Source organism: Melopsittacus undulatus, chromosome 3 (assembly GCF_012275295.1).
Source record: "Melopsittacus undulatus isolate bMelUnd1 chromosome 3, bMelUnd1.mat.Z, whole genome shotgun sequence".
NCBI lineage: Eukaryota > Metazoa > Chordata > Aves > Psittaciformes > Psittaculidae > Melopsittacus > Melopsittacus undulatus.
The window spans coordinates 35,508,349-35,535,516 of NC_047529.1; the positions used below are offsets into that span (position 1 = coordinate 35,508,349).

At 35.2% G+C, this 27,168-nt stretch overlaps 1 protein-coding gene across 1 annotated transcript in view; it reads right to left on the reverse strand.

Moving 5' to 3' along the window:
• The window catches only part of CSMD1 (CUB and Sushi multiple domains 1), a 1,105,213-nt gene that overhangs the window by 185,888 nt on the left and 892,157 nt on the right, over nucleotides 1–27,168 (reverse strand). The window contains exons 24-26 of the mRNA XM_013130058.2: nucleotides 11,527–11,718; nucleotides 6,182–6,308; nucleotides 2,221–2,423 (exon numbers count right to left, since the gene is read on the reverse strand). Of these exons, the coding sequence (XP_012985512.2) occupies nucleotides 2,221–2,423; nucleotides 6,182–6,308; nucleotides 11,527–11,718 (522 nt within the window). The remainder of the gene's footprint in view (nucleotides 1–2,220; nucleotides 2,424–6,181; nucleotides 6,309–11,526; nucleotides 11,719–27,168) is intronic.

A 27,168-nucleotide genomic window follows, 5' to 3' on the forward strand; every position in this document is an offset into this window, starting at 1 on the left:
ACTTTATAGGTGTTATTTTCTGATCTACTTCATACTATCTTTTCACAATGCCTCCTTTTTAGGCAGATGCAGTAAAGACATTTTAGAGTGCAAAGTGTAGAAAGTAAGCACATCCACAGCACAGTGAAACAAATTCTCCAGCAGGTTTGCTCTTTAATGCTGTCTTTATACTGTTCATTTGACCATATAGTCTCCGATGTATATCTTTTGTGCGATCCCACAAGTTGATGTTCGTTGACACTCATCCCAATTGCATAAACCAAACCAGAAGTTGTATGTAAGTGTAAGAGGTTCAGAATATGGAAGGATTTCTAATCCTGTGCAATTCTGCACCTGATGTTTACTTCTTGGATTGTAATGAATATTAAAATAAAAGGCACTCATTAATAAATGCAACACTTGAAAATACTTCAAGTGACAAAGACACAAAATTTGACCAGTTACCTTTATAGAATTTGTAATAAATATCCATATCCTCTGGAATAACCAGAAAAAGTTTAAGCAACTTAAGTTCATTACTTAATGAACTTTAAGAATTACAAACTACTAAAGTAGTGAATTTCCAATACCCTGTGCAGCTTTGCTATAAACTGGCCTACAGGTTGAACACATAATGAATACTAAAGCATGCAGAGATACTCACTTAGCCTTAGGTTAAATCCTTTACAGATTAAGGCCATAGTGGTCTGCCTATTACCTCAAGGAGACTAAATAAACTAAGCTCTGATTTTTAGATTAAATAATTAAGAATTTAACATATTCCTTAAATCATATATTTTACTCCTTACAATTAAAAAATTAATAAAACATTCTACTTGTCAAGCAGGGTGAATGAAACTTTTAATATAATTCTCCCTTTACTAGAGCATTCAGTTCTTCACCACAGCTCTTCACCACTAATTCCAATTAATTATAGTAAGACATACTCAGCAACTGCTAGCATGATCACTGACTGCATCCACCAGATGCTTTACTAAGATGGCAAAATCAGTTATTCACCCTTAAGGCATTAAATTATCTCCTACTTACCACAAGTATCACTGAAGGTCAAAGAATGCAATGACAAATCTGTTCAAATACTTTCCTCCTTTGAAAATCCTTACATAAACTTATAAGTATTTCCATAAAATACAACATACAATGTATTTGCTAACATTAACAGAGAAAAAAAAAACACTTCATTTCCAAAAATGTAAAATTTATCTTCTTTCAACAACATCAAAACCATCATACTGGTCAGAAATTTTAGAAATACTGATTTTGTTCTGTCTTTGACTAATTTTTGCATTCTTTTATCTAGGTATCTTAGGGCTGATAGAAGAGCCTCTGGTTTGGGGAGTACAACATTCAGAAATATCAAGCAAAATTAATTAAATGGATAAATGTAAAAGACATTATTTAGAGACCAGGAAATGCCCAAAGTATATTTCCTCATAAATAATAATGAGAGAAAACTTATCTGTGCCCTTTGCATCTGAATGACAGCACCTACAAAGGTTTTAAACAATACTCCTATTCTTACATGCTTTATTAATTCATAGTTTTTCTATGCTGCTGAACAGAAATATAGACATGTAAGGATTTAACAACTAAGAAAATACAAAGATACAGTCCTACCTTCTGTCTTACACTTCATCATATTATCACAGAAAAACTCCACACAGTTAATTTTATGGTATTTATCACTTCTACAATATTGATAACAATATTCTTTCACTTTAGACCTGAAGATGAATTAGATCCTTTTAATACCAAATTTTAAAATCTATTTCAGTATGGTAAAACGTATTTTGCAGTTTAATCATGTACACAAACAGTTGTTGAGGCCATAAAAATGATGCATGATGCAACCAATCTTGTGAGAAAAAAAAACCAAACAAGCAACACAATGTATAAACACAAAATAATGTATTGTTAGGTAGCACTGGTAGGAACATTAAAAACTATGAGTGTAGAAGAAAACTTATGTATGTACAAATCCATTTTGACTTGCTAATTAGACAACACTAGGCATATTGCTGCTGTGCAAAATAAGGAATAAGAAAACTTAAACTTCAAAGCAAATACAAAACTTCTCCCTAGTTGTAGCTATTTGCATAAATATATGATTAAAATTATCTACTTTTTTAAAACTGTTATAAGATGAGGAACAGTTAATATATATAACATATTAATAGTATATATTAGTATTATATTTGAGATGAAAAGATATTTACATACTTGAAAATTGAATGGAGAAGCCTGATTTGCTGATGAAAAAATCACTGTCAAATTGTAATGTTAATGAGTTGAAAGTGCTGTGAATATCTTCTGGAAGGGCTGAGCCGCTCCATTCTTTCAGAAGGATGCTGCTATCAATAGGCCCATCCCACACCTTCAAGATGTCATGAGCGGCCTCAGTGTCAAAAACTATAAAATGCAGACTGCAAAGAGAAATTAAAAACACTGTACATTACTCATTGAACACAATTTCACAAAACTCCAGGCAATCATTCCCAGATTGTACTTAGTTTTGGGATGTTGTTTAGGACTGAAAAGGGCTGGTGGCTCTGCTGTTTTACTCATTTTTCCTGTTGTATGTGCTCATTGTGGAAGAGAGATGCTATTCTGCTCTAGAAATGCCTGAATTACAGAAAACACCACTGTGAGGAATACAGTACTTGTTTTGTAAATTAACTTATCCCTTAAATATCTACAATAAAAATAAGAGCTCTGGGATTGTATAGTTTGGAGAGAAGGAGGCTATACTCAAATGAGTGTACCAAAACCAGTGATTGACTTGAACCGCAATTTTTAAAAAGCAGTTGCTACTGGACAGAAGCATACACAGTACAGGAAATTCTGTCAGCATGGCATTTTCTTTCCTATACAAACCAAAAGATATTTTAACCTACCTTTGCCTTATGCCAAAAGTTATAAAATATAGAATTAGAATAATCTGCATTTATCTCAAGATTAAGTATTAGATTTAGAAAGAGTTCAAGAGTGCTGTGTTATTAGTTAAAATATGCGCACTGACTTCAAGTTCTGATTGTTTACATTTTTAACACTGAAGAAATCTAACAGGTAAATATGAAAATTATATTTTTGTTTCAAACAGTTGTGTGTAGATATTTCTTCATTATATTTGTCATTAACTTGAAATCATTAATTTGAAGATTGTAATTGAAATGTAAATGACATATTGAATTCACCTATGATGGAGTAAATTAATCATTTGGTTTAGAAATGGGATTACAAAAATAAAAAACTAAAAAACCCTCCCAGTGAGTAATCGGTCATTTGTTTATATTGTTTTGCCTATTTTATTTTTAAAAAGTAATACTTTTCCTTTAAGCAATAAATTAAAACTATTGTCCCGATAAATTAATAATAAAACACCTTAATATTTACTCAAAATAAATAAATACTATTCTTAAGTAACGCTTTTACTGGAAACCATATACTTCAGTAGACAAAAATACCTATTCTATCCTGTATTTCTATCCTTTATAGGAGTAGAAAACTAATCTCTGTTGCATAACATCAGGCATATTAGTATGAATAGATTATTTTAAAATGTCAGAAATTAAGATTATCTCTGTTGCCTAGAAGTTAAAAGTTTCTGTTACATTCTTGCTTTCATGGCAACTTCCTCTTAGGATTGGAACATCTTGAGTATTGAATAGAATTTTCCATTTCAAAGTTTTCGAATCTTTATGTTACTACAGAAAACTGAGCTGAAAGTGTCTTTAAATATTGGTATTCCTTCCACTTGAGTGATTTAGCTACACATCAACAGCAAAGTATGATAGTCTTTCTTGTCACTATGCCAAACTGATGAGGAAAAACTATTTTAAAAGGTCTTCTTGTATTACTAATTTCCTTCTGCCTGAGTTCTGGAACCCTTCCATCATCTTTCCATAAATCATTTTAGAAATAAAAGCTCTAGATTCCATCATACAGTCCTTGACATGTACCTTTATGTCATGCATTAATCACCAATTTTGTGTCCTTCGTTTTATGTATTCTTCTAATTTCTTCCCTTTTCTGTTATGCTGCCTTCCCTATGTGGAGAAATCTTCCAGTCCTTACCTATTAAGCATTCCCCCAGTCCTGTCCAGACCTCTTATTAAAATCTCTTGTTTTTTCTCCAACTTGATTATTCTCAACGTCTTCTCAGATGTTACTGGTCTCATTATTCAAATAATTATGGAGGAAAAGTCTCATATAATTCAAAATGTTAAATATATTAATGATATGATGGAAGAGAGCAGGAATGGAAAGTGAAAACCCTTCAGTGTTGAATGTAAAGCTTTATATCACCTAATCTTCCCTACTGTTGCTGTTGCTTGTCAAATCCTCATCAGATCAAAGCATTCACGACAAAAAGACAGTTCCTAATAGACACCCCACAAGGTTCAAGATGCCTGATGTCTGAGCACTCCTGGCAGAGAGTCAGGAGCTTTATGGCTGCTTGAGGTATTTAAAAAATAGTGTTAAACAATTATATTTGATTTAAAACTAATTATCACATTGAATGTGACACTAAGATATAAAAGAAGGGCATTACAGTGACTCTAGGGAAGATTTCTGAAGCCACAGTCGACAGCTGTGATGGTTCTGGCTGAAATGGTGTCAATTTTCCCCATAGCAGTTCTCACAGTGCTGTGATTTGTATTGGTGGCTAGAAAGATGCTGACAACACACCAGTGGCCTGGCTACAGCTGAGTAGCGCTTGCACAACATCAAGGCACAACATTTCCCCTCACCAGTAGGCAGGGGGTTGGCAAGATCTTGGAAGTGAATACAGCCAGGACAGCTGACCCAAACTAACCAAAAGGTATTCCACACCATATGATATCTGCTGAGCAATAAAAGCAAAAAGAAAACTGGGGGATGTGGGTGGGGGGTGGTATTCATTACTGCATTTGTCTTTTGGAGAAACCACTAACCATACTGAAGCCCTGCTTTCCAGGTTGGACATTGCCTGCTGATGGGGAAATAAAAGAATAAATCTTTTGTCTTCCTTTGCTTCTGTGTGCCACCTTTGCTTTTGCTTTATTAAACTACCTGTATCTTGACCCACAAAGGTTTTTTTCCCCATCTAATTTTCTCCCCTCATGTTCTGCTGAGGAGGGCAGTGACAAAGCAGCTTTGTGGATGCCTGGTGTCCAAACAACGTCAACCCACCAGCATACTTTTTAGCATGCAATGTGGGTGTTGCTCAAGACAATAGTTTTGTATTAGGCATGCTATAGGTATAACAGTTATTAAGTGGCAAGCTCTTTTGTTGGTCATGGAGTTTGGTGTCTGCACTGCTTATCTCTTTATTTTGCTGATCTTGGGAACACTTTAACACAAAAAATTTCTATGTGCTTTGCCCTGGCACTGATGGCCTCACTGTGCTGGAGGAGCTATTTTGTGGAAAGGATGAGGGAATACATCTTCTTCCTATCCATGGCTGATATGGATGCTTCTATTATGCAGGTTCCCGAGGTCCTTGTTCACCCTTATGTGTATTGTTTAACACTACTGCTTAACACTATTAGCATATTATGGGGTTTGTGGAATCTGGTGTCATCCTGGTGTAAGAGAAGTCAACTTTTGTGTGGGGCGATACTGAAATGTGCCCTGAGGCAGCTGGTGTCTGGATGGCAGGGTGCATAGAATCATAGAATAGTTAGGGTTGGAAAGGACCTTAAGATCATCTCGTTCCAACCCCCCTGCCATGGGCAGGGACACCTCACACGAAACCATATCACCCAAGGCTTCATCCAACCTGGCCTTGAACACTGCCAGGGATGGAGCATTCACTACCTCCCTGGGCAACCCATTCCAGTACCTCACCACCCTAACAGTAAAGAATTTCTTCCTTATATCCAATCTAAACTTCTGCTGTTTAAGTTTCAACCCGTTACCTCTTGTCCTATCACTACAGTCCCTAATGAACTGTCCCTCACCAGCATCCCTGTAGGCCCCCTTCAGATACTGGAAGGATTGGTCATGTTCCTAGGGCAGTTATCATGTCCCAAAACCTGGAACGTTCCACCTGAATAGGCAAACCCTGGCCACCTGATAGAAGGGTGCTTTGCCTCCCCCACTGAAAACCAGCAGTTTGTGTAGAAGAGCGTGCAAATACAATAGACTATAATTTATAAAATATTGAAGTCAACAATAAATATTGAAATTAAGCATGTACCTTATTGTCTTTCCTGGATCTGCTTCAATAATCCAAGTGCAATGAAGATTGTTGTCATATGGTGCTGGGTAACCAGGGGACAAAATGCGCCCCGATGTAGCAGCATGAATTCGACCACCACACTCAGCTACAAAATAAGTAAGGATTACATTTATTTTTAACAAGATCATAATATTTTCACTTGCATTTTCTGTCCATTCCAAATCTGTCTTCTAAAAAGGTAACAGAATGATCAGATTTCTCTGAAGTAATAAATGTACATACAAACCAGGACAGCTACCTGAGTTAAAAATGCACATATGTTCTCATTCCTACCTTGTTATAAAGCAATAAATCATACTTCTGTGATTATGTTGTTATACCAACACTAATAGCTTGATATAAACTGAAACTACAAAAGCACAATTTTAGCATTAGCTAGAAAGCAGAAACACCTCAGAAATATCCCATCCAAGATGTATGGCTCTAATAAGCAATACACTAAATGCTCAAATTCAGAACATGCAGTGTTGGATTAGAATCACTTTATATATTGCTTTACTGTCAAAATGCCTTAAATTTAATGCTTTCACGTTTCTTCTATATAATTTCAAATTTAATTATATTAAAAAGATGTTTGATAATGCATAGTCACGTTCTTTATTATTTAAAAATTTAAATACCATATGCCCGCAGAAAGAGTAGATCAGAAATCCATGATTTGGAAGCATGCAGTGTGTTGTTTAAAACATCTTTATTATCAATGCTATTGTAACTTTGTGGAGAGAACAACTGCAGTGCTTAGCATCTAGAATCCTATGATTCTGATGTTGCTTGCTTAGAGCACTATGCTGTTGTCTGGCCAGTATAAAGATGCACCCTGATGAAACTGGAGCTGCGTTACGGTCAGATGTCACTGAACAAAAAAGGATCAGAGGGTCGATTTAGATTGGGTATTAGGAAGAAATTCTTTACTGTGAGGGTAGAACAGGCTGTCCAGAAGCTGTGGCTGCTCCATCCCTGGAAGTGGTCAAGGCCAGACTGGATGGGACTTTGAGTAACCTGGTCTAGTGAAAGGTGTCCCTGCCCAAGGCAGGCAGGATGGAACTAGATGAGCTTTAAGGTCACTTCTGAACCAAACCACTATGATTCTATAATCAATAACTTTTCAGTTAAGTGATGTACCTGAATTCCTATTTCATTTACAGTGTTGCCTTACAAGTAGCGGTATTAAAAAATGCTACCATGGGGAACTCATCAAGCATAGCTGTACAGCAAGCATAATGTAAGACATAAATGATGAAAGAACCATGGCATTTTGACCAAACAATGTATCAGCAACACTCTTAACAAATTATAACCCTTATACACAGCACCAAGTTATTACTAACAACCAAACTGATACCAGGAAGGATAATATCTGACAAGGAAACAAAGTGACTGATATACAATAGTGCTGTTTTGATCATTCAACACACTACATATTATTTATAGATCAACAGCAGAGAGCTGCTTCAGCACATAATTTCTTCAAATATGACCTTTGCTTAGTATTTCAGTTAATTTTTATTATACAAGTAAGTTCAGAATGCAACAATCACTGTGATAGCTAACTACAGATGAAGAAATGACTGATATATTACTGTATTTACCAAATAACTCAAGAAACCTAGTTCAGCCAAAATTATTTAAACTGAAACTAATTGACACATAGAAGACATTCAAAAAGAGAATGCATGATTAAAATCTGGGATGATGCAATAGATAGCTCATATATGTCAAAAAAAAAAAGATATTACCCGTATTAGGACTAGATTAAAGGAAGAACTTTCCAAAGTGATTATAACAAAAAAATCTGAAGTTTTGAGTGACCTCAACATGCTTGTCCAGTGGGCCAATGCCCCGTACAACCAAGACAAGTGCAAGGTCCTACACCTGGGTTGAAGCAATCCCAGGTACAGCTACAGGTTGGGCAAAGAAGAAATTCAGAGCAGCCCTTGAAGGCAGGCTGAGAAAGTTGGGGCTGTTCAGCCTGGAGAAGAGAAGGCTGCATGGAGACCTCATAGCAGCCTTCCAATATCTGAGGGGGGGCTATAGGGATGCTGGTGAGGGACTATTCATTAGGGACTGTCGTGATAAAGCAAGGGGTAACGGGTTCAAGCTTAAACAGGGGAGGTTTAGATTGGATATAAGGAAGAAATTCTTTACTGTTAGGGTGGTGAGGTACTGGAATGGGTTGCCCAGGGAGGTAGTGAATGCTCCATCCCTGGCGGTGTTCAAGGCCAGGTTGGATGAAACCTTGGGTGATATGGTTTCGTGTGAGGTGTCCCTGCCCATGGCAGGTGGGTTGGAACTAGATGATCTTAAGGTCCTTCCCAACCCTTACTATTCTATGATTCTATGACTCTATGACTTTTCAATATGCACTGTAAAATCATAACCTCAAAGAATATATATACTATATAATAAATATATTACTACTAATAAAGTGAGTGATAAAGTGATAAAGTTTGATTATATTAAAAAAGTTCTATAATCTTCTAGAGAAGGAATTAAAATAATTCAATGGTTTTCTTCATTAAGGCTTAAAGAACATTAAGGGATATAAAATATGTTTATTTTGAAAATAGGAAAAGTAGGATTAATATTGACCAATATACCAGTGTATGGCTGAAAATGACTAGGTGTAGAATATGTGCAATATGTTTATGTATGAGCTTGAAAATTTTTTGTGAATGAGACTGAAATGATTGTAAAGACAATGATGAATTTAAATGTCACTGGAGAGAACAGCAAATATCAAATGGTAATCTACAACACAAGCAAAAAAGAATAGGTCTTCACAAACAGGAAGGTATTAAGAAAACATGACTGAAAAAGTAAGTCATGTTTGGAAGTTCATGACAACTTAAGAAAATGGAAGAAGGGAAAGCCTGTCAAATAAAAGTAGGAAGAGATGAAATGTGACAGCATAAGATAAAACTGAAGAAAGAAAGGATTATATAAATAACATTGGAAGCAGGAGAAAAAAAGCATGAAATTATCTGCAGATGCTTAGCTGAGTTTTTAGACTTCTTCATGATAAGTTTTCCTGTGCACAGAACAGTAGAAAAAACCCAATAATTTCATTAACTTAACAGTCTGATTGTGAAAGGCTGTTTAGAAAGATTCCCCTTTGGAAAATTTTCAGAGAGAACAGTGAATATTTGACTTCTTGGGGAAATATATTAGTATTTCATAAGAGTTTTAAGTTGAGAAAGGGGAAGAGGAAACTTATACAAAACTCATACAATTCCCATATTTGATTTTAAAGATTAAAAAAGGACAGCAAATAAAAAGGTGTGTAAAGAGATGAAGATATACAGAAAGACAGCTTTGTGGTGAACAGACAGAAGTCAAGAAGGAAGTCTGTCTCAGGATAACAAAAGAAAATTGACTATTCTATTTATATCAGGACATAATTTTACTTAGAGGTGAAGTGGGATCCTCAAGATGGTAAAAGTGATTCCAAAAGCTTAGCAAGAAAATACAGAAATGAAATCTAGAAAGTCAAGGTACAAAATCTAATAACACTAATAATGATGATGATAAGAAGAACAACAGTAACAAGAATAATAATTAATAGAGTAGCAATCAAGTGGAAGATAGACACTTGAAAGTAAACTGCTATGAAGCAGACTGGAAATACAGGTAGAGATATGGGTGCGGAAGGAGCATTACATAGTAGTGATCGAGTAAACTAAATAAAGTCAGCATTTAAAAACATACATCCTGGTCAAAAATATGTTGGAGAAGTGTTACAAAAGATGTTCTTCAGCAGCAAACATGGGATTTTTCTTTAGATTCACTTAATCCTGCATTCCCTATCTTCATCCAGGACAGACTGGAATACACATGTTTTTTTATTTCTTTTTAAATACTGTATAGTTGAGATATGAGCTTCCCACATATAGATTAGAAGACTAGATGACAAATCATCATACTAATGAAACAGGTAGATGGCTGGATTTATTCACATAACAGACTTTAAACCAACAAATGTTTTAGAAGTGATTCAAATACTTATGTTGTAGTGAACACAGCGCAAGAAATTATTACAGGAAATGACCTTAGAGTAATGACTTCATTTAAATTAAATGGGGAGATAGGTGTACGTAGGACTAATTATAGCTTTTCTCTATAAAAGGGCAAACTTAGAGGAAAAGGAAGCTAGCCAATTAACCAAAGAGCTTGAGGACATGAATGTTTAAAAAGCCTACAAAAGTCCTTAAATCAAAACTGGAAAGAGTTGTTTTGACCTGTAAAATATGTAAGAGAAAACTTAGAGACATAATTTTGGATTCACAAGTTCTACTAAGACAGCAGAAATGCTGTTCACGGATGTTTTGCTGGCATTTTCCCTCTGGGTAAGCTCAGCTTTTGAAAGGAAGGGAACTTGCTCCTTTTTAAATCTATGAATGTGTTCAGCAGGAAGCTGCTGTTGGAATGGAGAATGTAACACGCAATATGGGAGAAAGGCAACAAGCAGGGATCCTACAGGTAAGTTCTGAAAGCAGTTGGTGGCCTGCCCACAGCAGGCAGCAGAGACAAACACTAAGCATCAGAACATGCATAGAAAGACTTTCCCAAGGCCTCATGAGAACTTCATCTGAAACTTGAACGCAGAAAGTGACAAAAAAATCACTGCTAATCGCTGGATTGCAAAGAAAAACACTGGAGAGAAACTGCCTTGTAAAGGTACAATAGACAATAGCTATGCTGATGTGCAGTAATTTTATGCTCCTCACCTAGTTCTTCTCTATGTAACATTTACATTGGTTGGTAATGAAACAGTTTTAGGTACTTGAAGACATATAATATTTAGAGAAAAGGTGTACCTCAAGACTGACAGATGGGGTATCCTATCATGCCCACAGTGGCTCAAGAGCACACAGATTAAACAACCCACTGGTGTGGGATAAAAATTAGAAATCAGTAATTTCTGATGAAAACAGGTAAGGTAAAAAAATAAATAAATAAATAAAAAATCTTAAGTTGCTTTTTCCTGGTGTTTGCTTAGCTTGTGAACCGTTTGAGAATACCACTGCCTGTAACAGCATATCAGATTCAATGATCCAGGATAATATCAGAACCAAAGCAGTAGTCTTGCATCAAAGCTGCCCTGTGGAAAGATGTGTTTCTTTGCATTTTGTAGCCATTAATGGCCAGCCATCTGTTTCACAGAAGTTATACTTGAATGTCCACATTAAATCTTTACTTTAAAATATATTTACACCATTATCATAGCATGAAGTATAGAAAGTATTTGTTATTTTTCTTTCTTGAAACACCAGACCAAAATCTTTCATTGCCACAACCCATATTACCTATGCAAGTAGGCAAATGTTTGTCCCAAACTCTTCGATCTCCACTTAAGCAGGTCATAATGCTACTACCATGCATTGTATAACCAGGATTACAGCTGTATAAAATGACAGTGTCTATAAAATGTCCTTCATCTCGGATCTTGTAGCCATAATTTGGTATGCCAGGATCTTCACACTTCACTAGGTCAAAACCTGCAAACAGAAATAAGAAGAGAAGAAAAAAAGACACAGATATATAAAATGTGAAATAAAAACAAAATGCCAATGAATCTGATCTTGATGCAAATTATATTCCCATGATTCATTTAGATCAGATGTGATCAGTGAACATAGATAAATTACATATAATTTGGGTAAATCAGAAATGGAAACACCAAGTGCTAATTATTCATTAGATACTTGATTATGGCATTACTGTATTGAAGAAAGCATATTATCTACACTATTCTAAAAGATATTAGGGAGCAATTTATTAATTTGTCAAACTTCCAGTGTTCCATTCTTTTTTATTCAGAGAAAGGAACTCTTGATCCTGTATTTGCCACTAAATGCAAGCTTCACTTCCTCATCTAATCTCCGTATTGAACTCAACAGATCGTGTGGTAACTCAGGAAGAAAAATGCAAACATTATTTCATCCATCCTAGTGTCAAGATAGCATGGCTTCAGTTTCTTCTGTGCTGAAATGAAGAAATACTCATTTTCTATTAGCATTGCCCTTTTTAGCCTATTAACATGCTGAAAATGGGGTAAACAGCACCCCCTCTGCTCCTTGGAAAGAGCAGGTCTAGTCTGAGCAGTTAAAACTCCTTCCACATTTTACCCTTTCCTCTCTGCATTTTTTCCATGTAACATGGCTAAAATGTAAATATGTACTCCCTTTTGCTTGAGGTCCAGTTCTTGGAGCAATAAAAAGAGTGGTTCCAGATTCATCTTTCTCAAGTCCAAATTCTTCTTTGTGGATTCTTCCTTTATTGCTGTCATGTTCCCACCCCAAGAAAATAATTCTGACTCTACAAATGGATTCCATTTTGCTGTCCTTATTTTACTGAACAGCTTTATTAAGTAGTTCTGAATCAGGTGGCTGGTCTTCCCTTCAGTTTGCTATTTTCAGCTCATTCTCTACATGAGATTGCCCATGTAGATGTCCCATTCCTGGCAGTGTTCAAGGCCAGATTGGAAGGCTGGATGGGGCTTTGAGCAGCCTGGTCTAGTGGACAGTGTCCCTGCCCATGGCAAGGGGCCTGAAACTAGATAATCTTTAAGGTCCCTTCCAACCCAAACCATTCTATGACTCTATGAGGTCCTTCATTAATTAGGGGAGAATGAGACACCAGGATATGAAGTATCTAGACTTCGGGAAAAGGAATGTGTCTCTCCCCTGCCCTCCCCCTCCCCCCAAGAAAAAAAAAAGACTGTTATTCCATCACATAGACACTGCATCTCTATCTGTGCCAGTATCTTAAAAAAGATCAGGCTCCAAGACCTGTGAGAATGCTCTCACTACAGCCATGCACTTCAATTACCCTTCAAAAGAGCATGGCTGTCTAAAAGCCACTTCAAGGGAATTTAGCTCATGCCGTCTACTATGTTACACCTGAGATCGTTTGGGAGACTGCTAGACAACCCAAGCTAGAAGCACACTAGCATTTACCCTAACATTTCAGCAACCTAGACAACCACTTTCCATGCTCACAGTCATGCCCTGACAACATTTAGTCTACTGTGTAACCTATGTGTCATAAAGTATTATAATCACACACAGTACAAATCTATTATAGGGATTTATCATTATTCTTTTGTAAAAGATTGTGTCCATGTGAATCATTTGCACAACCCTGCAACTTCCCTTTGCTGACCCAAAAAGAAACAAGTGAACACACTCAGTTTCCAGAAAAAAAGGGGTAGCATTCATTTTAACTAGCTCTCAGGATCAATTATATTAAACCAGTTGTCTTTTATAATTAATAGTAACTTATGGAGTATGATTAATCTCAACCTAAAGTAGATACGTAAAACAGATTGGATGAACTGTGGAATTAAAAAAATGTCTATTTCTCTTCATTCACTGCAAAAAGAGCCAAGATGATCAGGTCATTCAGATAAGCTGAGCTTTGCAAGAAATAGCTATATGTCATTATTTTAATCTCCTATTAAGCATACAAAGACATTTATTTTAAACCTGAAAATGTAAGTTGTTTGATAGATAAGGTGATATTTTAATGCTGATTTGATGGCATGAGCCAGCCCAACACCATTTCTCTGCCACCTGCTTTTGGATACTTTCCCATCCATTAGCAGGTGCAACATTTGATTATCATTGGCAGTAGCATGTGAATGACAGACAAATCTGTTTGTTTATGGTAAGATAAACTTTCCGTAACAGTGAAATATAGTGAGAAAGCTACCAAAAAAAATTGATTCTCTACTACCTATCACCACATAAAGAAGAAAAGGTTGCCAGGGAGCAGTAGTATATTTGATAAGACCGACAAATTTGAGTGAAATGAAACAAATTTTGGACAAACAAGCCCTTCTAGTGTGCTATATAGCCATCTTCACTACAGATGACAAGACTGAGACAAAATTATTGTTCTGACTTACTATTACTTCATGTATTCCACTTAGCAGTCAGTTTTGCAGAACTGTGTAAGTATATACGATGCAATGTCAGAGAATCTTATTTCTTTTCTCCTTTTTGGACTGCTTCTTCTGTAGGATAATATGTCTATGAAAGGCACTAGATCTCATTCATCAGTATAAGGGCTTCCTGAATGGTGCAAAACCACCTTCATTATGCTTATCTTGTTACTGTTTGCAAAGTGTACATGTCAGATACACTATTCCATTTTCTCCTGATCTGTAATAATAATACCTATGAACTACTGAAACCTCACTGACTTGAAGTTAAAGGGATCCTACCATAAGCATTAGAAGTTTGCAGAAGCCTACAATAGACTGTTCACACCTTCTCTGTTCTTGCTTTGAAATAGCACTGAGTAGCACAAAAGATTTTTGTTTTTTCCTTTAGCTTATATTAATAAGTTCACATCATTACTGTAAGTCCCATATACCTTCAAGTATCCACTAACATAGAGGTTTTCCACCTCCTTTCCTCTGAAGACTGCTACAGATTCTCCAAAGTGAGCTAAACTACTATAAAAGTCTATCTTGTTGAATATAAACTTGGTTTTCATGATTGCATTTGCAGACTATGACAGAAATCCATGAGGCCCCACAGATCACAGGTTGAAATTCACTTTACTACTACATTAGAATACTCTAATTGAAATAAATATAATCTGATAAAAAGAAAATAAATTAATTAAAAATCTTGTTATTAAGCAAATAACTTAGGCTTTTACAGAAAAACTTAATTTTAAATCCATTTTTTTGAAGACAGAAATCAATTAAAAATGTAGATTGAGATATGGTATTTAGCAAAAAAAAAAAACCCTAAAAAACATACAACAAAAAAAACACATAAAAATTGTTGGGTTTTGTGTAAGTCTAAAATAACCAACCTGTAAAATGATTTACTAATCTTTGGCATTATTTTGACTAACTTGGTTTTCAAATTACATATATTGCTAAATATATGCATGTCTGTATTACAGCAACCACATTAAAACATACTGATTTGTATTACAAAATTTTGTGTAGGTGCATGTTCATAAAGAAATAATATACTAATAAGAAATCAATCAATTTACAAATAATGTTTGACTGGAAGTTATGTAAAAACCATAAAATTCAATTAATGTTTCAATAACAATAAATTAGTTAATTACTTATTGGTTCTTCTCCTCCTCTACCTCAGAATGGTCTACATCAATCATATGAAATTTAATGATTTTGCCTGATTAGTTTTTTTTAACACATATTACAAATATAGATGAAGTTTCTCTAAATCTAACATACTTTTACAGTTTTTTACCCACCATTCTCCAAATGTGGAAAGACTTTCACCTGTCAACAGCACTATCTCAAGGTGAACTGCCTGCTTTTGAAAGAGTCTTATACTCTACAAATACTTGCTGAACTGTAATTCTGTAACTGTAAACAACAAAATACCTCTGCAAATTATGAGTAAAAGAAAACAATTCTGGTAAAGAGACTATGTCTGAATATGAAGCAGTACATACAGGAATTTCTCAGCCTGTGCAGGTGTCAGAGGACATGAAGTCCCTTACAGACAAATACTGCTTCTTTAAATCTTATTTTTGAGGCTCTGTGGGAGCATTAGTATCAGTAGATGTGTTAAAATTTTCTGTCAGTATATTTTAAACTCATCAAATATTTACTTGGGATAAAGTGTTAGATAAAATGATTGCAGAGCACATACCCACTCACTGTCTTGGGTATAAGAATTTGATTTCCTATTTCAAACACAATACAAAAAAAAATATTTAACAGAAAGCAAAATTATGAACCCTAAATTTAAATATCCTTGAGATTTTAAAACCTTCAGTATCTGCTGTTTTATTTAGACTATTTAGATACACATTGGAAAATTAATATTGATATTGATTTCTTCTAATTTTTGCTAATTCAGGAAAAGTCACAATTTTTAGGTTTGCTCGCACAACATTATGCCTAGAAAAAAAACCCATCAGGTACGAACACTCAGTATGACAAAATAAAGAGTATTATTGATTTTTTTTTAATCTGAAAAAAATAGAATATTCTCTGCAAGGACATCCAAGAAACTATTCACTGGCTTTTATACAAAATTTTTAAAATGACACTTTGAATAATTTACAAAAAATGTAAGAATTACACTACATAATTTGTGGCCACATACTCACTACTCTTTTCCACCAGTAAGACCACCTCTGTTTGCAGCAGGAATATTAAAAATTGGCATATTTCACATGTAAGTAGGTGTTGCTAATTGTGTGCAAATATAGCAGGATCTTGCCCAGAGTCTTTGCAGACCAGCTGCCTTCCTAGCTCTTCTTATCCAACCTTTTCCCCTTCATATCACACACAAAAAATATAACTTCCTATTCCCTTTTTTTCTGATGCTCTTGTTCATCTGGTGTAATCTGCCTTAGAAGACCATATTGCTGCGAAATCTCATTTCTGAAATGTTGCAGCAGAAATTCAGTGTTAAAGCAGAAGCTGTGAACTTCTACAGTGGAGTCATAAGCTCCATAAAATCACAGTAGTCAAGTGTACTTGACATTGAAATGAACCAGCAGTCAGAGAAACTCTGCCAATATTCTCACTGCTGAGAAAGATTATACTGGCAAATTGCTGTAAATTATCTTATTTATCGTTATTTATCTAACATGATTTGTTCTCTCATTTTTGATAGAAATAATCAAAAATGTAGAAATACCAGTTGTCACAGTAAAAATTACTGACATGTCTATAATGTATGTAGACTATTAATTACAACTTCTTCAACTCAATTTAATTATAATAGGTGCTGTGGTTCTCTTTACATTAGTAGGTACTGAAGTACAGCAGAAGCAAATCTGGGAAGAGAAACAAGGATGCTGAGGACATGATGTCCACACTACCTGAAACTAAAGTAGCTTTTGTGTCCATTAGAGGGTGGAGTATGACAAGTGCTTGTGTGGACCACACCTTTCAGTTCAGATTCAAATTTGTACCCTCCAAAACCTGTCTTCAATATGAAGGTAGAAGAAGCAAGTGATCATTTTGTGTCCCTGAGGGAAATTCTCATGGATTTGTATGGTACAGCATAATTCTAACAGAATCTGTGAGGTATCTGCAAATATTCTCTTCACCTATTTTGAAACACAGATTACAGTTTACTTACTATATATATGTTTATATGTATTTACATTCCATTTAAACATACAGTGGCTATATGAAAAATAAGTAATGTAAAATGAGTAATCTCTAACTCCTATTTCTGGAAGTACTCAAAAGGTATTTTGAAATAATCATCCTCCTAAAGCCAGATACACAGAAAAGCAACCATCTAAAAGGTATGCATTGCCAAACATCAGGTATTTGGTCCTGTTCTAACCTTCATATTTGGGAACTTCAAGCTTAAGTCCAACACTAAGATTTCTATAAAGAGTATGTGAATAAAAATGTTATGAATTCCTAGTCTAGAAAGTGGACAAAAGCAACAAAGCAAGCTATAGTACTCGTCCAGATTTTACTTTCTACACAAAGGAATGCTGAGTCATGTTAACATTATATCTGTCTTAGTAGAACATATAAGCACGCTGTTATTAGGGACCATAATTTAGGTCCCCTATGAAGACCCAGGAAACTGTGCTGCAGAGCTTTATTCCTTCCTTCTTTTCTTTCTGGTTTAGTAAACTTTCTTCATGCTTTCCACAAAGTATACCATGGCAATTAAGACTTCACCCATGGAGACAGAAGAAACCAGTTTTAAAAGAGGGGAAATATTTGAACTAACAGTAAAATAAATGTAACATCACAGCCCTTAATACTGTGGTCTCATGGTGCAAATTTGTCCAACAGGTTTTGACAGGTTAACTTTATTTACAAACTTTATGTTGGATTAATTATTGTTTGTCGATGCCATTCGAACTTTATGCCAAGCCATACATAAAATTAGCATAAATCGCAAAATGTTCATAAGTTTCCCTCTGTATGCTTTTGTTAATTTTACAGGAATTCAATCATGGCTTCATGCCAGATTCAGATCAGATTTGCACCACTGGGTGTTCTGACGCTGCATAGATTAACTTTAAATTATCCTGGCACCTTGGCCTCAGATATGACGCCAGAACCCTGTAACCACCAAGTAAAGTAAAGAGCCACCAAACTCTGAAGTAATAATGATAATAAATAATAATAATTAATATGAATAAAATAACAATAACAACAACAACAGGGGGAATTTCTTCTTATAAATTCAAAAAAGCATGTGTTGCAACTTCTGTAGACTCTGGCAGCCCATAATATAAACTCTAAATAGACAGCCTACCAGACAAAACTATATAAAGACATTTTAAAAGAAATACGAGCTGGGGTATTTGTAAAACTTTAGACATCTAATCTAAAGAACAGGCCCTGAAAACATAATATACAGCACACTGGTCAACACTATCAATGATCTCAGCTTAGAGTACATTTATATTCAGAATTTTATATTAATATTACTGTTTCTTTACAGATGGGGAAATATTATTAAAACAATACCACTAGTCACCATAAAAATGCTACAAGACAAGCCATGAGGGGTTAATTATTCTGAATGTAAAAAAAAAATTTGCAGCTCATATATTTACCTTTAAAGGATTAAAAGCACACCCCTTGCGACTCCAATGAGTGTTTAATAGTCTCTCATAATTGCATTACTTTCTATAACGCACGTATAGACTGGCTGGGCCCTGCTCAGCCAAAAGGTGATGTTGTCTTTTCATTTTACTTGCCATGGAAGACAGCTCATAAATTATGTATAATGTATCTTTAGCTTCTAAAAGTGGTGTGGTAAAATATTTCGGGATGAGTCCAAAAGAAGTGCATATGCATATATAAGTCCTATTTCAGTACATACATGGAAATATTAACAAGGCATTTAGTATTAAAAAATAAGGTTAATGTGAAAAACATTGGAAACATCAAGAACTCCATTAGTGTTACTTAAATCTAAAGTAATTTAGACTCATAAATATAATCTATGTTTTACACAGAATTATTTTTGAACTACCACAGAGTAATTAAAAGCGTGAAATGGTACTTGAGATAATGTTCAGAGTCTATAATGTGTTTCTAAATGCATGTAAATGTCAACAAATACTCATTCTGCAGTTGTTGCATCTTAAACATCCGTAACATAATCGATTTAATTAAATCAATTAAATTCTAAATGAGAGTTCCTGGCATTTTCATTCTGTCTTGGAACCATTTATGTGCTATTGAAACCTACAGTTGTAGAGAAAAAAAAGTCTATCTTATGCACTGGAAAATGCACCAACTACAATAATTAATAAAATACCTAATTAGAATGACAGAAAACTCTGTAAACAGAAAAGTGTTTGGATAATGTGGATATCGTGAAGTATCAGAAACTTGCAGGAACTTTCAAAGAGTCTAGGGTGACAAATGAGCAGAGACTGTGTGCACTGGGACAAAATCAGCTCCAGATGTTTCTCTAGGATCTGTAAAGTTTTCTTGAGGAAGGTTGAAATATTTTTATGTCTTGGTGATTGAATATTTTACATTCTAACACAGATCATCTGAAAGAGACCAAATGAGACACATTTTTCAAATAAACCCATATATTTCTACATGCTTGTACAGCAGAATGAGTTCACAGTAAGTAATGATACCTGCTGCTTTGTATCCTATGGAAATTGAGAGGTACCCTTTCAATTTCTCAAAAGCTTCACAATCTACTGGCAATTTATGTTTGACTATACCAGTAAGACAAGTCAACGCACGATATTTTCTGATAGGAGTTTCAGCATTTTTTCTTGACATAAGCAACATGTAAGAAAATGTAATACAAGTAAAATAGTGATGTGTACATATTGTCAGTAGCAAGTCTTTTGAGCATAAAATGTGAAAGAAAACTATTTTCTGTCATTTTCTTCTGTAATAAGTATAGTCCAAAAAGTTTTAAGGCTGACAACTTCAAAACAGATTATTTGTGTCCATATGTCCTATCTATAATTTCCTTTCACCCCTTTTAAGCTTTAACATCTACATATACAAAACCAAAAAAAAAAATCAAGAATCTGGATAAATACATAGAAACAGGTAGTAGAAGAGAGTTTTTTCTATGTGATTATTTTATTGAAATACAGTTTGGTTTGTATCTACCAATACTTGCAAGAGATATGTATGCAAATACATGTTCCTGTATCAAGATGATTACTAAGCATGCATAGAAACCATACTAGTAATCTTTGCAATCAGCAAGCAAATGAATTATTATCATTTATACTCAATACAAGAGAAGCAGGGTAAAGCTGAGATTCCATGTGAGATTAAGAACTCTTAGTGTGTAGAGAGATTACCTTCAGGAATGCTCCCTATCTAAGCCCCTTTAGAAACAGTGAAGAAAGGGCGGCTATACTCAGTACTTAAAAATATTCTGTAGGTTACTTGCAAGATGAGCACTGCTGTGATCTCTTTTTTGGGGGGGTTGGGGAGAGAGAGGAGGAGGGAAGGGACGAGAATAAAAGAAAAAGCAGTACCATGAAACCATACTTCTTTTTTTCTTGTGTTATTTAGTGCAAGGTACTTTGGCTTAACACCTACCAAACAGTTCAGTGATTACAAATATATTCATGTCCTCACAGTCTTTTCTGGAATGTTCACTAACAGAGTCAGCATGAACATAAGGGACGGACTGAAACATGGGAAAAGACTTGTACAAGCTTATAAAAAAAACAGTATGGCACAGACAGGACTGAAAGCTAAAAATCCCCACCATCTGCAGCTGCGCTCATGCTTTCACACGCTGACAGTGGAACAACTTAAACACAGAACCTGTTATTCTGGCTAATGGTACTGATGCCCAGCGCTTTTGAAATCCAAGTTCTAAATACACTGTGGTGAACAGCTTTGATAATGAGAAACATATAAATCTTATCTACCTTTCATCATTCTGCCTTAAGCAACTTTCTCCATACAGAAAATTTATGGAAGGGGAAGGAATAGAAATAAACAGGTTTACAGTATTCATCTTTATCTTCAGAACAGTCTACTTTCTATATGAATTCTGCTCATGTATCACATGCACATAGCTTAGCAGGGTGATTTTAATATTATGCACTTTTGAAGAAATAATCTTAATTTATGATTAGACAACTTTCTTAAAGTTTTAAATAAATAGAAACAGAAATTTGATGAATGAAAAATCTGTTCTGTTTATTGCTAATATTTACTTATAAAAAGTTACTAGATTCTAGTGCAACAAGTTTGATCTGTAGAAATGTAAACAATTCCCTCTTACGATGCATGTGAACTGTTAAAATCCTTACAAATATATTATTGTGTTGTGTTGTGGTTTTTTTACTTAAAATTCATGTTTTCATAAAGTCTATGTAAATTCAACATTAAAAAATAGTTAAATAGTTAACTAATTTATTTTATATGAATGTTTTAAAATACAACATTTCAACATTTTTCAAAAAGTGAAAAAAAATCTGTCAGGAGAAAGCTATGATCAAACATTGATCTCAAGGGCATACACAAACGACCCGAAATGTCTAACATTAAAACAAGGCACAAATCCTATATAAGATTTTACTTTAGTGTAACAGTAGGAGTTCATATCTTCAGATTTGTGTTACTCAGATTTTATAGTTAGATTGTTATAGTTTATAATTTCATTAATTTAACAGCAAATCAGCAATGAGGCACTTAAAAGACTTTACATTTGAACTGCAGCAAGAAGGAGCTTATAAGGAAGATTAATCCATCATCTTAGGTTTCTAAATGCAGGTTATCTGCCTGACATAAAGAACTGCTTATGAAGAAGATAATTAGTTGGATAATGACAATTGTTGCCCTTGTTTCATACTTACTAGCTCTAGCTTCTCTTTCCCAAAACAGAGAGGGTTGAGCCAATAATCCTAAATTGGAAATAACTGTGTTTTCATCCAACATGAGGCCAAAGTAGATGAGAAGTCCAGGGGTAAAGAATAAGGTAGTGACAGCTCTGTTCAAGTGTCCTAAGCTTTCAGACAGGATTTTTTTTGCTCATAGGAAATTTCTGATACTTAGAGCAATGGAAAGAAATTGTCAGTAACACTACTGTCTACTCATGTAAAACATGGAAAAGGAGGAAATTATTTGCTGCAAACCAACAGGAGTCTTTTTTTGTGAAAAGCAGAGAAAACGGTCAAACATTCGGAACAAATCCCAGCTGAAACTGCATAAATTCAACTACACATACATATAATTGCAAAGTTTATAATGGCTCCATAGAACTAGACCTTTTTAAAAATATAAAACAATCCTTCTGGCATTTATAAAACTTTTATTTTTCAATTTTGCAAATTTGACTTTCTTTTAGAATAGTTTTTCCTATGAATGGAATGCAACTTACATTAATTTGGGGTTAGTCATATAACTGCTTTTAAAATGATCTGTGAATATATATACATATAGGTTAATGCATACTCATTAATGATTTTTTGCCTTTTGCTTATTTTCATTAAATTTTCTCTTACATTTTTATTGCAGTATGTGAAGGTTCTCTTTGCAACAGATCTCTTAGACCAATTAGTTACTGAAAGGAAATTGCAGGAGCTTCTTTTCATTACTGGATTGTTCTGCTCAACTGACACTGTACAGCCTGAGGCAAAGCCACTGTTTTTCTGAATTTGTGTCTGTTTGTGTGCTGGAATAATTGACTGAGATTGCAGTTTCAGAACTTTGTTTTCACTGACATAACATTTTCAATTACTTTAGAATAGGATATGAACTAAATTAATTTTCAGTTCAGGATTCTCTTCAATGAATTTCCAGGTTTAAACCATTTATATAAATTTAAATGACACTAATTCACATTCATGTTCTTCCATGCACTAATTTTCACTATCCCTTGAAACATGTAGGGGTAGAGAATGTTTATAACACAGAACTTAAATGGAAAATTAGGACTAAGTCCTTAGCAATAACAGAATACTCTGAATGCCAAACCAGACATGAATGTATCATGCCTGAGAAATGTCTTTCAAAAATTCTTTTCTTAAAACTGAAAAGTGTATCTGGAGATCAAAGACTATTGTACAACTGCCAATCATTCACAATAGAGAGGATAATAAATGAGAATTAAAATATGAAACCTATATTAAAAAAAAAAACAACAAAAAACCAAACCTATCCATGTAGAATCCTAAACCTCATTTCTTTCAGCAATGCCTGACAGAATTTGAGGCAAGTTCTATGGAGCTGAGCACAGCTCAAGGTCCTGAATCTTTCCCACTCTTCTGGCAGAAATGACAACCATGCAGAATTCTGCTTTCAGTGAAAGAAATGGTCATGGATTCAAAACTGCTGCAAGTTAACATTAAGACCTAAGTCTACATAACATTCACTCTCAAAAAAACAAATCCTTAGCAAGAATTTTACCAGCTGTCATTTCCATCTTAGCACAGAAATGCAGGAAAACGTCTAATTTCACATCATAGGGAAAGTTAATTTTTAACCTTTAGCAGCAAATCAAGTATAGGTAAGTAAAAGGCCTTCAGAAAGTTAAATCTGCATGTTTCTGAAACACCCAGGAGTCTGCACCCAGGAGGCAGAACATTCTTCTGTGCTGCCAGGCACATTCCTACAGGTATTATCTAACAGGATGGATTGTTTCACTTGCTCATTACAACAGACTCCAAGAGTTTATTCTGCAGGTAAGTGAAACTTTTGCTTCTATTATATCCTCTTCAGGACTGAGGAACCATGAAATTGCCACAGAGAGCTAGATATCTGCTCCTAATAGAGTGGATGTCTGGATAAGGACTGAGATCAACTTCATGCTATCTGAGGTGACCGCCAGTGCAAGAAACTTGCAATGACACAGCTACTGGGAAACAAAAAATGTGGAAAAGTAATTTTTGCATTGACATCTACGTGTACCAAATGAGACACAAGAAAAATTACTGTATAAGTTATCTTCAGGGAAGTTAAGAGCTATCACTGTGGAAGTACAATACAGTGCTGAGTACTCTGCGATCCTTACAACACCATACAGACCATGGAGGAGTTATCATTACGCAGCAGTCGAAGCATCACAAAACATTTGTATATGACATGTCTGATGAAGTGTGGAGGAACTGCTTTTGCTTTTTCAATAACAAAGGAAAGTGAGACTGTTCAAGGAATGAGGATTTAACAGTAGCATGGAAGCACTTCCGACACAAGTAAGAGTAAGTTCAATTCTCTGTAAGATGAGTGAAAACAGTCATGGTTAAAATTCCTCTTGTGTCAGGAGTGCAATAGGGGAGTGGTTAGACACTGCAGGGATTCTGTTTGTTATTCAGAAGCTGTACTGCAGCATTCCTTATTTAAAGTTGCAGCCTGTTACTTTTACTAGACAGCTGTGTTTTGCCTTACTGCCTGTCACTGTGTGGCATCAGTAAGATTTCATTTTAATCTGAATGTCAATTTAACATTAAATATTACTGACATGACAGCACAGAGCACAGTGCCTATGGCTACAGCTTCTCTTCCCAAAAAAAGCCAAGAGGTTTCCAAGAGAGAAAAGATCTCATTGGATGACTGGGGTTGAGGGGGAGTAGGGAAATCCCCCAAATTGTAAAACTGTAATTATGAAAGAAAAACTGTCACTTTCTCAACAACAACAAAACCCATGTCACAAGTCAGTTGTGGCTACAACGAGTATATATAAACTTCCAGTTTTACATGCAGATCCCTATTGATGTCATGATCCTTTCCAGTAAAAAATAATCTCTACTCATTGTTCTAAATCCATTTCCTTGAAAACAACTTGTAATTATAGATCAAATAATAAAATTACTATAATTTCTAGCTTCCATTCATTGCTCTCACTCTGAAGCAATTTCCTGTATAGCAGATTTCATTAGAACTTGAATCTTTCAAAGATTTCTTTTTAATATCTGCTTACATACTAATTTCTGCAATTTGTACAAGCAACTCAGATGCTGAGTTTATAGAATTCTAGTTTATTATGTCAGTGATCAGATTCTGAATACACAAAGAAAAGTTTCTTTATCCACAGCTTTGTTCTTATGGATCATTACCTTCTTCTGTTGTTATTTGTAAATTTAACTTTATCCACAGCATGCAATGTTACAAAAGATGAAAAGGTAGCTGCACCGAACTGAAATAGTACATTTTTAAGTTAATCACATTGCAATAGCACTAAAATTCAAATGTCAGAGCTGCACTAATCTTAATTTCAATACCTTTAATGGGAAGAAAAGTACTACAAAGACCAACAACTAAGGGCAGTTGATGTATCCCTTGTGGGCAGCAGGAACTCAGCAACCAGATAGGGAATAACCAGAACTGATTTACCACTAGACTCATTACACTATCACTTCTCCTACTAGCTCTTTCTAACAGTCTTATGATATTAATTACTCAATTTCATTCACTCCAGCTGTCATGTGAAAGGGGAGATTTTCTCAACCCCTAGCGTTTGGTTTGTTTATCAGCACCCCAGGAAAGCCCAGACCCCTGTGCCTGACCAGTCTGTCAGCATTCCATTACAGGGACCCTTCACTGAACAGTCCTGCTGGGTTGGAGAGTGATGCGACTGACTAGTTCAGGGAAATGTGCCAACAGCATAAGGGGGATCCCTCAGCAGGTCTTTCTCACTTTATGTTACCCACTGACAGCAATTGCTAGCATCCACAAAAGACTACCAGTTTACAGGATTACACTCTTTATTATTATTATCATGTCAAGTTAAGGTTCATGATTTCCAGTGATAGGTACTGTTAGTAAAAACAAGCTTGAAGCAATACAGAACCAGACAATAATCACTAATACCAACTAGTGTTGGTTATTTAGCTCTTATGCAATAGGCAGCCACTATGAGGGAGAAGAGAGGTTCAGCCCATCGACTGATCCCAGAAGTTACAATGGACTCTTCCCTATCTCCTCCCCTCTCTCATTCACTTTTATACTTTTCTTTAATCTCAGTTGGAGCTTGAGTAACTATATTATTTTATTCATAAATTCTTTTATTACTGATTGGTGTAAAATTTACTTCTCATTTAAAGATATAGCCAATTAAAAATATAAAGTGCATGATCAGTGAGGAGTGGTCGTACCTTGGAGGTGCGTAGCTTTAGGATGGAGGTGTGTGTATTATAATGAGCAAGGTTCACCTAAGGAAAGTGATTTTGCCACAGCTGTTGGCTCAGCAACAGACATCTCCTGTATTTCCCATTTGACCACTGCTGTATGGCTGAGCAACTGTATGGTACTTGAGTTCTCAGTCCTGCAGGGAGTACAACAGAGCCTGGCCATGGTGTCGTCACTATGCTTCACCTTCCATTGCTCTTCTAGGAGAGCAGGGTCTGTTGCCTAGGGAACCATGGTGGAATAGATTCCATGCATGCCAACCACCCTGAAAGTGGCAACCGTATTTTACCCTAAAAAGTTTCTATAATACTACAACTTCAGTTATACCCCAGTTTCCTCTATTTCCTCCCCCACCTCACCCTGAGTGATTTTCCCACACCAGCACACTTAATTCTCATTTCCCTCAGTGAAATTTAATTATTTTTATATTTGCCTTTGTTTTAGTAATTTTTAAGTATCTGGCATTCTATTTTGATCTTAAAAGTGAACAAACTGCAGAGTAATCTTTTAGGGAAGTTATTTCCAGTTGTAAACAGCAGCTTGATTAATCCAATCAGATAATTATCCTTTTACAAGGGCATGAAGCGATAGGATAAGGGGACATAACTTTAAAATTTAGATTAGATATAAGGAATTCTTCACTGGAAAATATTAACCAGAGAAGCTGTGGCTGCCCCACCCCTGGAAGTGTTCAAGCCCAGGTTGGATGGGGCTTTAAGCAACCTAGTCTGGTGGAAAGTGTCCCTGCCCATGGCAGGAGGGTAGGAACAAGACGATCTTTAAGGTCCATTTCAACCCAAACTACTTTATGACTCTTTGATTGATTTTATGTTTGATTTATTTACCAAGTGCAAAATGGAAGCATTTCTTTAGAAACTGC